Source organism: Manis javanica, chromosome 15, assembly GCF_040802235.1.
Source record: "Manis javanica isolate MJ-LG chromosome 15, MJ_LKY, whole genome shotgun sequence".
Taxonomy (NCBI): domain Eukaryota; kingdom Metazoa; phylum Chordata; class Mammalia; order Pholidota; family Manidae; genus Manis; species Manis javanica.
In genome coordinates this window covers 32,607,210-32,627,190 of record NC_133170.1, presented here as the reverse complement: position 1 = coordinate 32,627,190, position 19,981 = coordinate 32,607,210, and the positions used below count along the sequence as shown (strand labels likewise).

At 48.6% G+C, this 19,981-nt stretch overlaps 1 protein-coding gene across 27 annotated transcripts in view; it reads right to left on the bottom strand.

Annotated features, from left to right (window-relative positions):
* The window catches only part of CACNA1C (calcium voltage-gated channel subunit alpha1 C), a 654,724-nt gene that overhangs the window by 41,891 nt on the left and 592,852 nt on the right, over positions 1–19,981 (bottom strand). For 21 of the 27 annotated variants that reach the window (XM_037014885.2, XM_037014891.2, XM_037014892.2 and 18 more), the window contains 4 exons: positions 14,101–14,133; positions 10,922–11,050; positions 8,967–9,032; positions 7,566–7,657 (listed from right to left, as the gene is read on the bottom strand). In XM_037014885.2, coding sequence (XP_036870780.1) covers positions 7,566–7,657; positions 8,967–9,032; positions 10,922–11,050; positions 14,101–14,133 — 320 coding nt within the window. The remainder of the gene's footprint in view (positions 1–7,565; positions 7,658–8,966; positions 9,033–10,921; positions 11,051–14,100; positions 14,134–19,981) is intronic. The other 6 variants (XM_037014888.2, XM_037014896.2, XM_037014897.2 and 3 more) reach the window with 1 other exon arrangement.

Genomic DNA, 19,981 nt, shown 5'->3' with positions numbered 1-19,981 from the left:
TCTTTTTCCATCCCTTTACTTTCAGTCTGCGTATGTCTTTGGGCTTGTTGGCAGCATATAGATTGGTCCTATTTTTTTTTATCCATTCAGTTACCCTACGTCTTTTGATTGGTGCATTCAGACCATTTACATTTAGGGTAATTATTAATAGGTGTGTATTTATTGCCACTTCATGCTTTATATTCATGGTTACCAAAGGTTCGAGTGTAATTCTCTTACTATGTAACAGGCTAATTTAACTCACTTTGTTTGCTCTTACAAACATAACCTAAAGATTCTTTTTTTTCCCTCCTTTTTCCTCCTCCTCCATTCTTTGTATGTTATGAATCATATTCTGTACTCTTTGTCTATCCCTTGGGTGATATCTATTTAGCCTTAGGAATACTTCCAACTATTGGGGTCCCTCCAAAGTGCACTGTGGAGGTGGTTTGTGGGAGGTCTATTCTCTCAGCTTTTGCTTATCTGAAAATTGTTTAATCCCTCCTTAAAATTTAAATGATAGGGTGACTTGGTGAAGGGGGGAGCCTAGTAAACATAATGTTCTTCATGTAATTGTAGATTAATGATACCAAAATTAAAAAAAAATTTAAATGATAACCTTTCTGGGTAGAGTAATCTTGGTTCAAGGTCCTTTTGCTTCATTGCATTAAATATATCATGCCACTCCCTTCTGGCTTGTGAGGTTTCTGTTGAGAAATCTGATGAAAGCTTGATGGGTTTTCCTTTGTATGTGATCTTTTTTCTCTCTCTATCTGCTTTTAAAAGTCTGTCTTTATTCTTGATCTTTGCTATTTTAATTATTATATGTCTTGACGTTGTCTTCATTGGCTCCCTTGTGTGGTGAGATCTGTGCACCTCCATGGCCTGAGAGACTAACTCCTTCCCCAGATTGGAGAACTTTTCAGCAATTACCTCCTCAATGACACTTTTTATCCCTTTTTCGCTGTCTTCTTCTTCTAGTACCCCTATAATGCAAATATTGTGTCCATTTGGATTGGTCACACAGTTCTCTCGATATTCTTTCATTCTTAGAGATCCTTTTTCTCTCTGTGCCTCAGCTTCCTTGTATTCCTCTTCTCTAATTTCTATTCCATGTATGGTCTCCTTCTACTACAGCTAATCTGCTTTTAAATCCCTCCATTGTATGTTTCATTTCAGATATAGAATTTCTGAATGATTGAATCTCTGTCTTAAATTCATTCCTGAGTTCTTGAATATTTTTCTGTACCTCCATAAGCATGTTTATGATTTTTATTTTGAACTCTCTTTCAGGAAGATTGTTGAGTTCAGTTTCATTTGGCCCTTTTTCTGGGGTTTGTGAGATTTTGGTCTGAACCATGTTTCTTTTGACATTTCATATTTCTGTTTGGTGCCCTCTAGTGCCCAGAAGCTCCAGTCTCTGGAGCTGCTCAGCCCCTAGAGTGAGGTTGGGGGTCATAGGCGAGTGGTGCTGTTGCCTGGGGAGAAGAAAGAGTTGTTTCCTGATTCCCAGCTGCAGTGCCTGTCTCCAGTGTCAGAGCCAGTGGGCCGAGCTTTGCGCCTCTAACTGTTGTAGGCAGGGCCTCCCTCTGACTGGCCTGACGTGAGCACAGTGACTGCCAGTTTGTGAGCCAGTGCCGTCAGGCCAGGCAGAAGGCTCAGCAGGCTGCAGGTCACAGTGGGGGGCCTTGGAGTTGAGTAGCCAGCCAGGGGGATGGAGCACCTGAAGCTCCTCAAAGTTCCCAACCAGCTGGGCTGAGCATGCCCAGACAACCTTGTCTCCCATCCCTTCTCCTGCACAGCAAGCTCCATGCAAACCCCTCCTCTTCAGCAGCACTCTGGCTGCTAGGAAGCCTCTCAAACTGCCTGCCTTTCTCTTGTCCCAGAGTGGCTGGGTGTGGATCTCCATCCTCCACAAATGGCTGGAGTCTCAGTCTCAAACACTCTGTCTGTCCCAGCTCCCCAACCCCACCAACCTCCAGAGCACCACACAACATAGGTTTCTGCTCACCAAGTAGATCTCCAGGGCTAGGTTTTCAGCAGTCCCAGGTTTCCAACCTCCTCCACCCCAGTCCATTTCTCTTCCTCCCACCTGTGAGCTGGGGTGGGGGTAGGGCTTGGATCTAGCCGGATCAAGGCTTTGGTATGTCACCCTGTTTTGTGAGGTCTGCTCTGTTCATAAGGTCTGGTACAGCCTCTGTCCTGTTGCTGTTTTAGGGTTAGTCGTATTAACTATATTTTCACACTATCTGTGGTTTTGGGAGGAGTTCTCTATCTCACCTCTCATGCCACCATCTTGAATCTTAATTTTCTGTTTTCTTTTTTTTAATTGTAGTAAAATACACATAACAAAAAATTTACTATCTTCATCATTTTTAAGTGATTCAGCAGTATGTATGGTTCAGCAGTATTAAATAAGTAGTTGTTGTGCAGCCATTACCACCATTCATTGCCATAACTCTTTTTGTCATGCAAAATGGAAACTCTATACCTATTAAACAATAACTCTCCATTCTCCCCTCCTTCAGGATCCTGGCAACACTATTCTACTTTCTGCCTTTGTGATTTTGGCTAAGTATCTCATGTAAGTGGAATCATATTGTACTTGTCTTTTCATGAATGACTTATTTCGTTTAGCATGTCTTCAAGGTTCATCCATTTGTAGTGTATTGCAGAATTTCCCCCCTTTTTAAGGCTGAATAGTATTCCATTGTACGTATATACTACATTTTCTTATCTATTCATTGGTTGATGGATACTAAGGTTGCTCCAATGTTTCAGCTATTGTGAATGCTGCTGCTATGAACATGGGTGTACAAATATATCTTTGAGACTCTACTTTCAATTCTTTTGGGTATAAATCCAGAAGTGGACTTGCTGGATCATATGGTAATTCTTTTCTTAACTTTTTAGGGGACTGTTATACTGTTTTTCACCATGGCTGAAATATTTTATATCCTTCCAATTCTGCCACATCCTTGCCTCATCTGTTTTTTAAGAGTAGCCACCTTCATGAGTAGGAGGTAGCATCTTATTGTAGTTTTGGTTTTCATTTCCCTTATGATTAGTCATGTTGAGCATCTTTTCATGTGTTAATTGGCTATTCATATATCTTTGCAGAATGTCCATTCAAGGCCTTTGCCGATTTTTAAGTTGGATTGTTTTTTGTTGCTGTTGTTGTTGAGTTTGGCAGTCAATTTGGCATTTAATTTTGTTCCTTCTTCTATCATTCTGACCCTTTGATTTTTCTTATTGCATTGGATAAAACTTACAGTATAATTTTAACTGTAAAAAGTGATAGCATATGATTTTGTATATTTACCTATTGGGTATTACTTATTGTGGAGTGAATGTTTGTTTCTCCCCAGAATTTATATGTTAAAGGACTACATCTCAGTGTGATTCTATTTGCAGGTAGGGGTCTTAGGAGGTAATTAGATTTAGATCAGGCCATAAGGTTGGGGCCCCCAAGATGACTTTAGTGTTTTTATATGGACAAGAAAAGAATTTAGAACTCTTTCTCCCTCTCTACCATGTGAAGACACAGTGATAAGGGGGCTGTCTGCAGGTAGGAAGAGGGCTCTCACCAGAAACTGAATCATCCAGGCCCTTGATCTTGGACTTCCAGACTCCAGAAGTGTGAAAAAGAAATGTCTGCTGTTTAAGCCACCCAGTCTATGGCATTTCGTTACAGCAGGCTGGCTGGACTAATACATTATTAGTAAAGAAAAGTGATTATTTTCCTTTGTTAATCTTCCTCCTTACTGATACTATTAATTGTTATAAAGGCTTTTGAGTTGATTTGCTTAGATTTTCTACTTGGATTAATCTGCTATTTGTGAACAATGACAGTTATGTCTACATATTTTCATAGTTTTACTTGCTTTTTTTCCTTTCTTATGCCAGCTAGTCTTACGAATGACTGGAGAGGTTTTCTACCCCTTTCAATTCCTAGGAAGTTTATGTAACATAGGAATGATCTATTCCTTGATATTTAGCTAGAGAGCACACAAAAATATTGTATCTTGGGCCTTTTTGAGGACTAAAACTTTGACTACCTTTTCAATTTCTATTGTGGTTAACTGAAGAAATCTCTTAACACAATTTTTATGATTTATATTTTCCTATCCATTCACTTCATCTAGATTTTCAAACATACTAGCATAAATCTGTTCATGATATTCTGTTATCATTCTAAAAATCACTTCCACATCTGTAATTATGTTGCTTTTCTTATTCCTGATATTGTTGTGTCTTTTAAAATTGGATTTGATGAAAGTTTGTCTACTGATCTTTTTAAGGAATTAGATTTAGGGTTGATTGATAAATATTTTTGTTTTACACATTTATTAATTTGTGGCTTTATTTTAACAATTGTATTCTCTTATACTTTGAGGCTATTTTGCTGTTCTTTTTCCATCTATTAGTTTATTTATTATAAATTTTGTAAAATAAATTGATTTGGACTATGAATTTTCCTTTGGTATGGATTGGTGCATCTTATAAATTTAAGATATAGTACCCTCATTCTCTCATTTCTAAATAGTTTGTAGCTTCTAAATAGTTTGTAGTTGTTTAGGACAGGGGCTTAAAACATTTACGTGAATAGATTTTGGGTGGGACTAATGATTTTTAAATAATTTCTGATTTTTGCTCTATTGAAGTAAGAGAAGTTTTAGAATTTATTGAGTTCTTTGTGCCTTAAATCTTGGCTAATTTTTGTGTATGTTTCTGGGTGCTCAAAAATAATTTTTTTTTGCCATTTATCGAGTACAGATTTATTAGATTAAGTTTGTTAATTGTGTTATTTGGATGTTCTTTACTCTTTCTTCTATTCTATTTGTCATTTTCTTCATGCTATGTCAACATCTCTCACTGTGTGTGTGTGTTTTCTCCTTATCATTCTATCAGCATCTGATTAATATATTTCCAAATTATATTGTTAGGCTCATGCAGTTTTATGATTGTTATATATTCTTGATGGATTATACTTTTTGTTAACATTGAATATACCTATTTTTTTAAATTGAAGTATCATTGATATATAATCTTATATTGGTTTCAAGTATACAACAGTGGTTCAACAGTTACCCATATTATTAAAACCTTACCCCCCACTAATGTGGTTAGTATCTGTCAACATAAGAAGAGGTTACAGAATCATTGACTATATTCTCCGTGCTGTACTACTATCCCCATGGCCAACTTATAATGATTGAGAATTTTTGTGCCCCTTTATCCCCTTCACCCTTCCTATCCACCCGCCCCAACTTCATCTCCCTTTGTCTTGTTTAATGTATTTCACCTAGAATTTTATTTCTTCTGTTATTGCTATGACTACATGTACTTTTTTTTTTAAAGCATTGCCTGGTATTCCTTTCCATTCCTCTATTTTTATTCTCTTTATGTCATTTAATTTTACTCTGTATATTATAAATAGGCTAGAGCTAGGTTTCTTAAAGACAATATTAGAGTATCTTTTAATAGTGAAACTTAATTTTTAGTGGTTATTAATATCCTTATTCTTATTCCTGCCATCTTATTTTATGTTCTAATTTTCGTTCCTCCCTTCCCCTTCCTGCCTTCTCTCTTTCCCTTTCTCTCTTTCTCTTCCTCCCTCTCTCCTCTCTCTTCTTTCTTTCTTCCTTCCTTCTACTCTTTCTTCTTTTGCCTTGCCTTCCTTTTGATGAATTACTAAAGTTTTCTTTGCCCATTTTTTCCCCTCTAGTGGTTTGGAATATGTACATTCCATTTCTGTTTTTCTAACAGTTGACCTTTAAATATTTAAAATATCTATTTATACAGACTTTCTACTAGCTATGTATAGAATTAAACAGTATCCTTTTCCTCTTCCCAAACAAGAGCACTTTCATGTTTTTCATTCTTCTACCATCTCATTCTCCCTATGTTGTTGAGATAATATGGGATTTTACTACCAAATTGCTATAAAGATTTTGGACATTTTCCTTTAAAAATTATTTAGATTTCCTTTGTAACTTATTTGCTCATAACTCATGACTATAAACTTTAGAATTTCTTTATTCATATATTACTCTTCTTATTCTATTTCTTATAGTTTTTTCTCACTCGGTGGAAGTACATCCTTGTGTAGTTTCTGAGAAGGTTTATGTGGGGGAGTACATTTTCTGTGTTCTTACACTTTTGGAAATTTATTTTGCTTTGTTACTGAACGCTGATTAGGTTGCATTACAGTAATCTAATTTTAAAATATATTTTCCTCATAATTTTGAATATACAATTCCTTTTGTCTTCTAGTATGTAGTTTTGTTGATGAGAAGTCTAATGATAATTGATGCTTTTGAAAGTAATTTACTTTTTCTGCTTTGGAAGCTTCTAGGATATTTGCTTTATTTTTGTTATTCTAAAACAATAATTTGTGGAGTTAAGGGACATTTTGATTAACCTATTCTGCACTTAGTAGGCCATTTCAATTTGAATATACATAGCTTTATTTGAACTTTTCTTTGATCATCTCTTCTTTCATTCTATTTCTTCTTTTTGTATTAGAAAGATAAGATTTTTCTGGCTCTATCTTCCATGTATTAACTTTTATTTTATATTTTCAATCCCCTTGTTCTTTTGGCTGTATACTGAGAGAATCCTGGCTTGATCTTTCAGTTCATTAATTGATTCATTAGCTTGTCCATTTTAAAAGCATTTCAGCATTTGTATTTTTTTCTGAGTTCTCTCTTTAATTTGTTTTTATTAATAATTTCTCCTTTATAATATAACAAATGTGATATATTCTATAATCTCTGCAAAGATATGAATTATATTTATTTTCAAATCTTTTGGCTCTGTGTATTCTTTCTCCCCCTCTTGTGTTCATTCCTCTGGTAGTTGAGTGTGGTGCCTTTCTTTCTTGATAGCGGATTTCTGCAAATGCTGTGGGGTTATTTTTAACTTCTTTGTGACCAAAAACCCAGTTCACATTTCTGTGGGCCAAATTCTCATTACAGAGCCTCTCTAGGAATCACAGAAGAAAGAAAAGATGTGCTTCCAGTTGGAGTGGGCCGGTAGCTTCTCTCTGAGGGTGGGATTCCTTGGGGGGCCTTATTCTACTTATCAGACCCCAAAGCCCTGGGTAACAGAGTTCCAGGCTGTGATGAGCAGGAAACTGAGAAGAACCAAAGGTCAAGGCCTGTGGCTGGCTTAACTGAGGTGGACACTGAGTGCACACAGACATAACCACCCAATACAGCAAAAGGCACCGACACTGGCCCCACACTTGTGTTATGAGGACGCTGAGGCTCAGAGAAGTTAGATGTCTTTTTCAAGGTCACAAAGCAAATGTGTTGCAGGCTTGGCTTTGAGCCTGTTCAGCATACCCAAATCAGGGTGCTTTCAGTATTTTCCTTTTGATCCCTAGCAGCTGTGTCCAGTGGGCTGCTTGATGGGAAGATTTTATAAATAGCAATGAAACATGGCCTCCTAGTCAGGGGAGAGGGCCAGTACAGTTCTCTCCCTGCTCACTCCCCTGGAAAGAGCTCCCTCTCACTTTACTTCCAGACCATAGGGCTGCATCATGTGAGGATGCCCATGAGCCCCTGTCCTCGGAGACCCACCTGAAGAGTAGTAGTACAGCTTGGGGGAAGGTCTGAAAATTGTTGTTCCGGTTGATCTCTGTGGTATCATTCAGGGCAATTTTCCCAAACACCTAGTTGGGGAGAGGAGAGGGATTTGGTGAATGGTGGGCAGAGAGGGTCCTAGTTCCCACTCACCATTCAGTGCTCTCTTGAGGGGTCACAGCTGACCCTGGGACAGGCTGGCCCATAAGCTGAACAGAGCTGGCAGGGCCTCAGGGGGGCAGGCACCTGCTGCCCTGTGTACACTGGAGCAATAAGAAAAGTGCGCACAGGCCCTCAGGAGAGGGAGCTGAGGCTGAGCATGCATGCACACCAAGACCAAAACCTGCTTCTGGGCATGGACAGAGGACTCATGGGCCTTCTTTTTTGGCTGCAGATTCTTTTGTCTTTTAAAAAACTTTATTGAAGAGTGATGAACAAATATAGTTTGTATATATTTAAACTGTATACTGTGGTGAGGATCTGATGTATGTAAACATTGTAGAATTATTACCAAGATCAAGACATTACCTCACATAGTTCACACAGTTTGCTTTTGTGTGTGTGGTGAGAAGGCTTGAAAAATCTACTCTCAACAACTCTGATGTGAACAGTCCTGTGTCATCAATTTAGTCAATTCTGGATCCTCAGAGCTTATCCTTCTGGCCCTTCAGAGTCACGCTTATCTTAGAAATTGTCACCTGTGACCAGATGGCAGGTGGCTCTTTTCATCTCAGTAGGTTTGGCCCATGAACCTCGCATCTGCCTTCGCAGAGCAAGTATGTGCACCTTACCTGGGGGGCTGCTGAGGAAAAGCTCCTGGCTAGTGAGGATTGCTGGGCGGGTGTCCTGCTGGGGCCTGGGGAGGGGCCGCAGACCTCTGGGTCTGGGGCAGCAGAGGGTGAAGTGGGCACGGGTGAGCGTAGGCCGTGAACCTGCTGCAGGTGACCGGGAGAGCCTGCCTGCCCACCTGCCCCTTCAGGCACTAGCTCCTTCTGAATGACACTGGGTTGGGGGTAGCTGTCAGGCCCATCAGACCTGGGCAGAGGGAGGGATGCTGTCTGATTACCCCTTCCTGCTGCCTCCTGAGAAGGGGCCCTTCTGTTCTGAGGCCACTGTAGAGCAGGGGAGTGATTTCCCTTGGAAGGCAGAGCCCAGGCGGGGGCAGGGGTAGAGAAGCCCTCTGGGCTGTGCACCTGACCTGGGCATTTGTCCTGCTGCCTACAGATACTCCCTGGGGGAATGTTCCAGCCCTGTAACCTTTTTGACCTCAGAAGCTGTAAGAGGACAGAAAGGGCCAGTGGGCAGAGAGGGAGGTGAGAGTGGGAGGCATCAGGGAAGGTGGGCTGGGACCTGGGGAGAGAGGTGGCAGGGGCAAGGGGGTAGTGGGGACGGGCTTACCTGCATGCCGATCACGGCATAGATGAAGAACAGCATCACTATGAGGAGGGCCACGTAGGGCAGCGCCTGGAGGGGGGAACACAGAGACTGCATGAGGCCAGCCGCACACCACCGGGTCCCTCCCCAGGTGGCCCTGCACTTCAGCTCTGCCTGGCCTGGGGCATTTCCGAGGTCCCCACAGCTGGTCTGGGCACCTGGGAGCAGGCCTGTGTGGTGGCACTAACGTCTCCTTCTGCCTTGTCTTTGGTCGCCTGAGAAGCAGCATGTGCACTGGGAAAGGCAAGTGCAGGGTGGGAGTCATGGGGTGCTGCTGGGGCAAAGATGAGCTAGATGCCTGCGCAGTGTCTCAACAGCAAGGGAGCGCTCGGGCACACACTAAGGTGCCAGGGAGGCGTGGGGTGTGGACAGGCTACACCTTCCCCAGCCAACTTTATACTGCTCCACCAGTTGTAATAAAAACAGTTACTATGGCACAGTTAAATGAGAGAAAGATCATGGGCTTGACTCCTGTTCCTGCCACTTTCTAGCCATGGGAGCTTGGGAGTGTTATTCAGCCTCTTGGAGCCTCGGCTTCCTTATCTGAGAATCTAGAAGTCACCTCCCCAGGGTTTTGTGGAGTTTAAATGAGGCTTACAACATGCAGAGTGAAATGCACATAACTGAATCTCATACATTCTATTCACTCAGCGTATTATCTGCCCGGCGGAACAGACAACTGAATTTTCCAGAGGCTCAGCCACTCTCCTGGGCACAGGCCTCCTTAGGCAGGAAAGCTGCAGGGTCATGCCTCGGCCAGTGCCTGAGACCACTAGGTGGCACTGCCAGATCACCCGGACGCTTTCTGTCTGGTCAGAGCTCCTGCTCCACATTCAATCCCTGTTCCTCAGTCACAGCCTATGTGGCCTCTTCATCACCCTGGGAATTGGGTGTGGGGTGTGTGTGGGTATGCTGGGGGCCTGTACAGTCATTCACAGCTGGGTGAGCCCAGGGGGGCACCTGTGGACAGGGGCCCACAGTCTGGTTGCCATCAAAGTCCCCAGGGCCTGAGCAGGACATGGGTCAGGTGGTGTTGGGGGAGACCCAGTTTTTCATTAAGTGGGGAGTTGCCTGGCCTGGTGGGAGGAGGACTGGACCTTGCTGCTGGACCACCACAGGCTCAGAATGCTGAGTGCCAGGCCCGGAGGCTGCCTGGAGGGGAGCTGCCTTTGGGATGGGATTCCAAAGCAAGGAGGGACCTGATGACAGAGCGCCCTTCTGACTGTGACCCCAGTTATGGGCGCGGCTGGATCAGGAACCCAGCCCAGGCCCCATCCCTGGGCTCAGGCTGGAGGGAATTCATCAGTGCTGCTGAATCTCCTTGTCTTGGGAGACCTAAGTGCATGCTTCCTAGGTGGGGAGAGGTTGCTGGGCCCATGGAAGCACGGGTGGGGGTTCCCCACCACTTAGCATCCAGGAGTTCAGGTGACCTAACAGGCTTTGCTTCTCTTTAACCTCAAATCTACATAGCACTCCTCAGAGATGGCCCAGGGGATCATCATTCTGCTTTTACAGATGGAAAATGATGGCTGAGAAAAGAGAATTTCTCCTGAGGTTGGGCAGCCCGGGCCATCCTTGAGTGGAGGGACCCCACGGTCCTGGAGAGTTTGGCTAAGCCCATAAGGAGGCACGGCCAGCAGACTGCTGGAAGGCCCATGTGAAGGAAGGTGACAGCCTGGGCTTAGAAAGGCCAGAGCAGCAGGGCCCGTAGGGGCTCTCAGGTCACCCAGCCACGAGGTTCTCAAATCCATTCCACCACAAGATCTGTTCTTCAGGCAGGAAATCCTCATGAAAACACACGAAAGAGAGAAGAAAGCAGAAAAAGCAGAACCCTTTCACCTCTGCCTTAGCTCCCAACCTTCAGGCTGACCGGGGACACCTGGGGCCCCGGGAGCCGGGAGACGCGGGCGGGAGGCTACCTGGAAGGACTTGATGAAGGTCCACAGCAGGGTCCGGATGCCCTCCCCACGGCTCAGCAGCTTGACTAGGCGCATGACCCGGAAGAGGCGGAAGAAGGTGATGGAGATGCGGGAGTTCTCCTCTGCGTTCTGGAATCCATCGGCAACAGGGGGCGGTGGTCAGCACGGCATAGGGGTGGGGGTGGGGCAGGCAGGCCCTGCTCGGAGCAGCGCGCCCTTGCTGGGGTGGGGGCAGGTCAGGGTGGGCTCGCCGCTCTAGCGCTACTCTCCGGCCGCCGGTGGGAGGCCGGCCACCAGCCAGCCCAGCCCTGCGGTCTCTGCAGAGCCAAGCTGTGCCTGGGCCGTGGAGACACGGCCCTTTTTCCTACTGTCCCCACTTCTCCTTCATTCCTAGTTCCTAACTCCCTGCGGGGAGCGAAGAAGATCCCAAAGGTAACTAGCATGTGCTCTGAAGTATTCTAGGCTGAGGGCCAGCTGCCCTGGGAGCGTCCTGCCGGGGCGGCTGCTGGGAAAGCAGCCTGGGCCTCCCTCCTGGCTGCCTTGGCCGAGGGTCCTGCCTCCTGCCTGAGTGGGATCCAGCTGTCTGTGAGGCAGTGGGGAGGGTCGTAGCCTCCATCCCAGCCATGGGCGTGGCCGCACCAGGGTCCTGGCTGGCAGGTAGACAGAGAGCTCAGGGGTTGCAGTGGGCTGCCCACTGAAGGGGTCCTGCACCCTGGCAGGTGAAGGTCCAGCACTTCCTTCCTTCCCACAGACCCTGCCCCAGGCTTATGGGGTCAGGTGGCAGATGGGCTGTTGCTCAGCACTGGGCTAAGGGCTGGTCATTGGTTGGCAGCCTTGCCTTCCCTGGGCTCTGAAGCTGCTCCCCTTTTACTCCCCTCTGCCCTGGGCCTCTCCAGGCTGCCTGAGACCCTGGGAGAGCGGGGGCACAGGCAGGATGAGGTGTGGGGGTCAGTCACGCTGAGGGGGCCCCAGACAAGTCGTGCCGATATAAGAGGACAGGGCGAGGGCAAGGTGAAGAAGGCTGGGGTTGTGACCAAGGAGCCCCAGGTGGGAATGTGGTGCTCGGGATGCAAGGGGGACTCTGCTGGCCCTGGAGGAGGAGCCCGGGGCTTGGGCACGTGCCTGGCCAGGGCTCAGGGGACAGCACGGGCTGCCCTGCCACCCTCTGCTGCCAGACCTGAGAACCACATGGACTGACCCCCTCCTCCTGCCCAAGGCAGCCAGAGGGGGTGGTGCCCCGACCCCACAGCTAGTGCAGCCCCCCCGCCCTGCCGCACTGAGAGAGAAGGGACCTTGACGCTTCCTGTTAATGTTCCCATCCCAGGCCGCTCAAGGGAGGGGCCTCTGGGCTGTGCTGGCCTTCTCCTTTCTCCATTCTGGGCTGTCCTGGCCTCCTGGGCTGGCCTCCTCACTTCTCTACTTACTTTTCCTTTGTTTTACTTGTAATCATTTCCAGGTCAGATCCTCCCTTGTCTGCATCCCTGAAAATCTCACTAGCACTAAAGCCCTTGAGGGCTCCCACAGGCCCTTCCTTCTAACCCCATGGTCTACTGACTTTCATGGACATGGCCAGTGGCTGCAGAGGCCACTCATCTCACTCCTATTCAGAACAGAGACCTACAAGGATGACAGGAAAATTCAGAGGCAGCTTTACATGACAGCACATCCTTGCTCAGCCCTGGGAGGGCTGTGCTGACAGCCAGCTGGGAGGGTCTCTCCTAGTTTTCAGACAGGAGGGATCACCGTGTCTTTCCTATTTCCAGACCAGAGCTGCCCCAGATTCCTGGTCCCCTCCAGTTGGCAGAAATGCGGGTGGTGGGAACCTGCTGCTGGGCCTGACCCTGCCTGTGTGTTTGGAGGTCTCTGATGCCCTTCACCTCTGCATTGCAGCACCTGCGCATCTCCGTGAAATTCTATTTTCCCTCCTGGAAAGGAGGCTGTGCTCCCCAGAGGAGCATACGGAGGAGCTCAGGGTCCGTGGCTCAACAGTCAGTGCCACCTCACTCAAGGAAGGGGGAAAGAGAGGAAGCTCAAGTAGGGGAACCTCAGCTGTGGGTGTTGACAATTCGAGAAGTTTGTGCCACAGCAGCACTGGATGTGATGAATTAAAATACGAAGATCAAGCTTGCAGTTTGAGTTCTGTTCTGGGTTCAGGCCCCCTTAGCAGTTTCCTAAAGCTCTAGAGGGAGAATAAACACATGTCCATTTGGACACAACCATTTTCTCAAATAAACCAAATGGCAATGCAAAGAAGCAGAGTCTGAGGCTGGCCCTGTGAAGTGGGCTGGGTCACCCAGGGCCCACCTTTCCCTGGGTGGCCTTCCAAGCAACCCAGGCGTGTGGGGGCTACATCAGGAAACACTGCCACAGACCTGGTCTTGCCCGCTGTCTGCCAACTTTCAGGGCACAGGAACTCAACCCACTCACTGGTCCTAAAACTCATACTTGGCATGGTTTTGAGATGTGTGACAGCAGCCTTCGGGAAAGGCTGAGGGGACTTAATGTCACACCAAGTGGCATTTCTATCATTTTAGCCAAAGTGCATCACAGACTCCTACATTGGCAGGGCTCCAAAGATTGTTTTTCTGCTCAGAGCCTGCTGCAGAAAAGTGGGTTTAGCTTAATTTTAATGAGTTTCAGAAATTTAGAAAAATTTGGAATGACTGGAAATTCAACCACATTCTCAGTAACAAATTCCAGGTTAAATCTTTTACTGTGGCCTTGAACTCAGAGCACGGGGAGGCCAGTAGTTACAGACACTGGACATCGGCAGAAGTCACCAGCTGCCTTTCAGATCCTGCTAGGTGACCACGGCTCTCATGGGTGCCCTGGGCGAGTTTCCCACATCAGATGAAGGTTGGAGGTTTTAGCCAGTGGCATCCTCAGGGTGGTTAACAGGAAATGGCCCTTGGGTCCAGTTCTCTCCCAGTAGGTCATAGACAGTCAAGATCACAGTGGATTATCGCCAAGGAAAGCTCTGGGCGGGGGAAGAACACCACCGCACAGACAGCACTTAGCAGCTCACACGGGACCAGGCAGGCAGGGTGCACGACAGACACAGTGCCACATGCAGCAGGGGCCGGACCAGCCCCAAGACACTCTGGGGTCAGGTGGGTACAGGTGGGGGTGTTAAAGGGGGTCACGAAAGCTGAGAGCGTGGTCTGGAGGGTGGGTCTTACCATAAAGGGAGAGCATTGGGTATGTTCAGCTGGCTTTAAAGAAAGGCAGATAGAGGTAAGCTGTAATGAGTCTTCAACGAAGATGCCCAGTTTCTAGGTCTCGGCTGACACAGGAGCAACACGGTGGCCGGAGAGGGTGAAAGGAGACACGTAGAGAAAGTACAAAGCATAGGCCTGGTGGGCTCTGGGATGCCACTTGAACCGTCGGACCACATTTAGCGAGGACCCATTAGGCACTCTCCTACCACGACCATCTCTGGCCACGAGTGAAGTAACTCACACCTGCCATAAATGCGGTCTTCTGGATTTTGTAGATGGAGGTTTTGATTTGTTTTTTAAAATTAGCCACGTGCCCTTAGAGAACCTATGGGGGCTTGCCCGCTCTGCACTTTGGCTTACCCCAGGCACTGCCAGCTGATGAAGAAAGGCCTTCTTGCATCCAGTGCCTGTCCTTGCCCACACTTACTGAGCAAAGGAGCTCAAGGGCAATGGCCTGTCTGGTTTAGCAAAGACTGAATTTTAGTTACTGCCAATGGGGCTCTAAGAAGTGGCCCCCAATGCCCTCTGTAGTAGGGGCTGGTCCCCAAGCTTTGGCTTGGGCAGGAGGTGGTCCTGCTCAGCTATGGTCTCTAGGTGTGCAGAACCTTGGCCACTGACATTAAGTAATGAGTGTGGAATTGCTTTCTAAATTTGAAAGCTGTACACACACTTTAAGATATTATTATTAACATCCCAAAAGCTGTTCTCCTGGGTATGACTGCTGAACTCATTTGGGAGCAGGAGCTGAGGACACTGGCTGCAGGGGAGTATCCTGCTCCACCTGCCAGACCTTTAGCCTATAAGGAAGGGGCCCCTGCTGTTTGGGCCCCAGCACACAGAGCTTAGCTCCCAACTGATCCTGACTGAGCTGTTCATTCTCTAGGAGGGCATGACTTCACTTTTACCCTCTGCTTTCAGACGGTTGCTCTTGTGTTTTGCTTTCAAAGTACAAATAAGGAAAACGTGTAATGGGATTTTTGAAAGATGGAAATGTGCACAACTGGACATTTGCTTGCATACTGAATACTTCTTTGGTAACAGACTTCTCTGAAAATTCCTGTTTTTCTTATAGCTGGTTGGTAAAATGTCCTTTTTGGGAGTAGTGGAGACACAGGGCGAGGCAGAGGAAGAGAAGGAAGGGCTACCTCCTAGTTGTGTACAGAACACGTCCTGGGTCTCAGTTTCTACTTCATGAGGAATGCCAGCCCCAGGGCAATCCACATGCCTGCAGGGTGTGGGGTCATTAGAATGGGGTGACTGAGCCAATACAGAACACAGAAACACACACACACACACACACACACACACACACACACACACACGCTCGGGTTAACACAGGGTAACTTTCCTTAACTTTCATTGGCAGAGGGCACAGGGAAGATTCCATTCAGTGCCTCACAGAACAAAGGCTTCTACTGTCAGCTTTGGCAAGAGTGGGAGTTGGAGGGGGATGGGGGCACAGCTGGGCACAGGGGCCTGGGTGGTCTGGCGCTTACACCTAGGGAGTTTTTAGGCTTCTGATTTTTTCCAAAGAAAGGCTTTTTTTCTCCCTGTTTCTCACCTTCGGCGGCAGCCGACCTGCATTAGTGGCCAGCTCAGGTGGCCACAACCATGTTATTCACCCGCAGCCTCATGGCTCTAGAAAGCCCCGCTAAACAAGACTGAGCACAAAGCTGCCAGGGCAGTTTCACTATCCCCTGGGAGGATAGCCAGTATCCAGTCATTCAAACAGACAACAAAGAGAAACCAGGAAGGAAAAATGAATGAAGTCAGCTTGTCAGCAATGCTAACTATGACAAAGAGTTCCATATGCTGGAGAGAGGGAGAGAACAGTGCACCCAGGAGGATGGAGAGGAGAGGGAGGGAAAGACTCAAAAAGGAAGTGAACAAAAGCTGGTGATTCTCAGGGTGGGGGCGCTAAATGTGAAGAGTAAATGGGTGTCAACACAACTGGCTGTTCCGGGACACTTGCCTAAGGTACAGCTCTCACATTTTCTACTAGCACATGGAATATTTTAGGCCCCCTTGGTTCAGAGGTGTTCTGGCAAGTACATCAGCAGCAGTGAGCTCAGCCTGACAGCACAGTAATGGACACCGGCTGAGCCCATGGCTGCTGGCTGGACCCAGGGCTGTGTTGTGAAAGATCCCTTCTGCTCTTCCATCTCAGGGGAGAGGAGAGGGTCGTATGTGGATAGGAAAGATGAGAGTAGAGAAGGAAATTAGAGGAAAACACAAGGTGAAGGGGTCATGGTCAGAAGGGGAAAGGCAGGAGGAGCTCTGATGACTCATAACTGCAGCATACTTGGATGACTGGACACAGCTGAATTAGGGACCCAAATCAGGATGTCCATAAAATGCAGGTTCCCATGGACCTTTCAGGTCCAGCCCGCAGGACACTTGTCAAGGCAACAGCCTTGGGAAACTTGCTGTGCCCAGCCACTCGACCAGAACTGATGCACCACCACGTCTGACCTCCATGGTATGCAGCACAGGCACAGAGGCCTGGGCTGTCCACATGGCCCCTCCCTTTGCAGCTGGACTGCTGGTGGCCAGATGTGCTGGTCACTGCGAGGAGTAGGCGTGACACAGCACCTCCAGAGCAGACTGTATTTTCAAGCAGAGGAGAAGACTTCTAGAATATCTGGAGGGTGAGGGGTAGGGGGTATCTTGCTCCCTGAAGTGTCCTGTCCTGAAGACTCATTTGACAGTCACTATATAGGTTGAGTGTCACCTTCTTCTCTTTAAAGGGGGACATTACTTTTTGAAAGGGTAGCTTATTGAGTCACTACTACCTTAGTATGAATTAGTGTATCGGGATGGACACTTTGGTGGGACTTGTTTTGTTGGGGGGATGGTGCTGAAAGTGAGAAGCAGCCGGAGGGGAGCTCCATGAGCCGTGGAAGGAGGGGTCCAGCACAGGGAAGTGGCAGTATAGGGAGATGCCCAGGGTCCGGCCTGCCCCCGCCACTCCCCAAGCCTGGTCTGAGACACACGTGTGGTTCACTCCACCTTAGCACCAGCTCAGGCCACTGACCATTGTCATCTAGATGATTAGACACCACCACCATATGAGTTCTCACACTAAACATGCCAGACTGGGAGTCAGGACAGGCTCTGGGTTAACCTTGCTGCTGAAGCCCCGTGAGAATGAGCAGGTCACTTCCTGCCTCTGGCCTTCTGTGTCCTTGTCTGCAGACTGGTCACACAGCAGACACCCGGGGCATGCCTGTGGGCTAAACGGAGATGGGCTTGGGCTAGACAGTGTCCAAAGTCGCATCCACCTGGACATCCTCAGCCTGGACCCCTTGTCACAGCTCTTGGGGGTGACCTTGCCTTTCTTGTGCCCACCGGCCCCTCCTCAGCTGTAGTGGTGGGGGGAGGGCAGGCCGGGAGAGCCAGGCCTGGTGGGTGGAAGAACGAGGGAGGTTGGGGCCTGCGGGCAGAGTGCTGTAACTCACCCCGAGGGGCGGGTGTGTAGCATGCTCTCTAGACCCCGCATGACTGCCTTCCCCACCACTGGAAGCCTTAAAGCCAGAGCAGCCGCAAGCTTGCTTTATTATTTTTATAGGAGCCAGAGAGGGGCAATTACTTAGAGGCTGTGCCTGTGGTTCTGTGGTGGAAGGGAACCCTGGCTCCTAGGGGCTGTTTGGGCCAGCACTGGGTGACCTGCTGTGCATGTCCCGGGACACTTCTACAGTGGAGCTCAGCCCCTCTCTCATCTTTTTGCTCAAGCTGCAGGGGACAAGTGGGCAAGGGGGGGGTGCTGCTTTACATCTCCTTTGCCCCTTTCCCAAGCCCTATCAATCAGGCACATGGAGCTGGGGTGTGTGGATGCTTTCTGACTGAGCAGGGCCCTGTGCTGCGGTCACATGGCTGGCAGTGCACTGGGCGAGGACCTGTGAGTGGCAGGGCCCCTCAGCGATGCTGCTGAGGCCAGTCAGCCCAGGGGTTCAGCCAGTGAGCTCTGCAGAGATGCAAGAGTCCATTCCCACAGAAGTGGATCAGAATCCCGGGTTTGCCACCCATTCGCTGTGTTATCCTGGGCAAAGCGTTCACCCTGTGCAAGCCTCAGGTCCCCTGTTGGGTAAGAGCGCAGAGCGTTAACCTGACTGTGCCCAGCAGGACAGCCAGCACACGTTCATCCCCGAGAGCCATTGTGTCCTGCCTCATCCTCCTTGCCCCCACCCTGGTCCTAATCAGCTGAGGTTCCACTGCTACTTCACTTTCCTGCCCTGGTCCCCTCTGTGAGACAGGCTCCGGCACCTGGTGAATCCCCAGGCCTGGGCCTTCCCCCCCACCTGTCCTGCTTCTCTTCCTGAAGGTCCTCTGGGGCCTCCTCCCTGGGACACTCTCATGTGAGCCACACCAAAGCCACAGGGGCTGATCTCCACAAGGCCTTGGAAGCTCTGGGAAAGGAACAGCACGCTAGAATCTAGAATCTGGCAGGGTGCTGAGGGCAAAGCTGGCAGAAAACACCAAGTTTGGAATCCTGGAAGGCTGGGCCTCAAGGTCTGTCTGGGACCATCCTGGCCCAGTCCCTGACCCCACACGTTCAAGGAAGCCGAGGCCCCCTGATTGGGGCTGATAGCTCCAAGCCACATGGCTTAACAGTGCTAGAGCAGGAAGCAGAATCCGGGCTTCTTAGTTCCCAATTTGGGAATATTTCTGTATCCACAATGCAAGAATCCAGGCCTCACAGCATTTTCTATTGTGCAACAGACATTAAAATCCAGAATCGAGAAGAAGAGTGTCAGGAAAGGCTGGCAGCCCTGGAGCCCAAACTGCCCCCAACCCGAGACTTCCTGGAGCAGTTCTGATGCTCCAGGAATGTCCATGAACAATCACAGGGGCTACATATCCAGGCTCTCCCTCTGGAAAAAATGATTTCAGGCCAAGAAAGAAAGAAAGGCCTGAGAAAGGAAGAAATATCCTGGCAAAGAGACCGTATTAGAGGGCTGTGCTGCTGCCCTCTGCCCTCTGCCCTCACCGGCGCTCAGAGGAGGGGCCCCGCTGACGGAGAATGAGGTAGAGCCCCAGGGAGAGGGAAGGCAAAGCAGCCACAGACACTAAAGGGGCTCAGCATGAGTACCAGGTGGGGGCTTGTGATCTGCCCCAGTTGCACCTGGCAAGGGTTCCGGCGGGAGGGCTTCCAGAATGAACACAAGTCCAGTCAGAGCGAGGAGCGTGGCTCTGAGCACAGAGGGCTGCCTTCTCCACGCCGAGGCCCCCAGCCCTCATCTCTCCGGTGGCACCCTTCACTGCGGTCAGCCTTGAATCCAACTGCATGCTGACGACTCCCTACCCTGGCCTCAGGTTGTGTGCCCAACGGTGTACTTGACATCTCCCCTGGAGGGCCAGTCAGATGGACGACGGACGTGGCTCTAGAGCTCCAGGGCCCCCATGCAGGTGCCCCTGTCCTGCTGAGGCCTGAGTTTGGGCGCCTCTGTCCCTACACCCACATCCAGTCTGTCGGGAGATGCTTTTAGCTCTATTTTCAAAACAGACTGGGAACCTGACCACTGTCCACCACTTCTGTGGCCATCACCTCCCACCTGGGCTACTGTGTTCGCCTTCTACATGGTATCTGGCTGTGCACTGCAAAGTGGTCCTTTGGAAAGGTAAGCTGGGTCACGGGCCACCTTCTCTCCCAGGCACCAGTGTCTCCCTTCTCACTTAGCGTCAAAGCCCAGATGAGGCCCCCCTGTTCCCTGCCCCCCGCTCCCCGCTCAGTCTGCACTGGCCATGTTGCTCCTGCCAGGAAGCTTCCCTCCCACATGCCTGCACAGTAATTCCTTGCTGCATTCCCGTCTTCACTCAGTAAGGCCAGGGTGACTTAAAACAG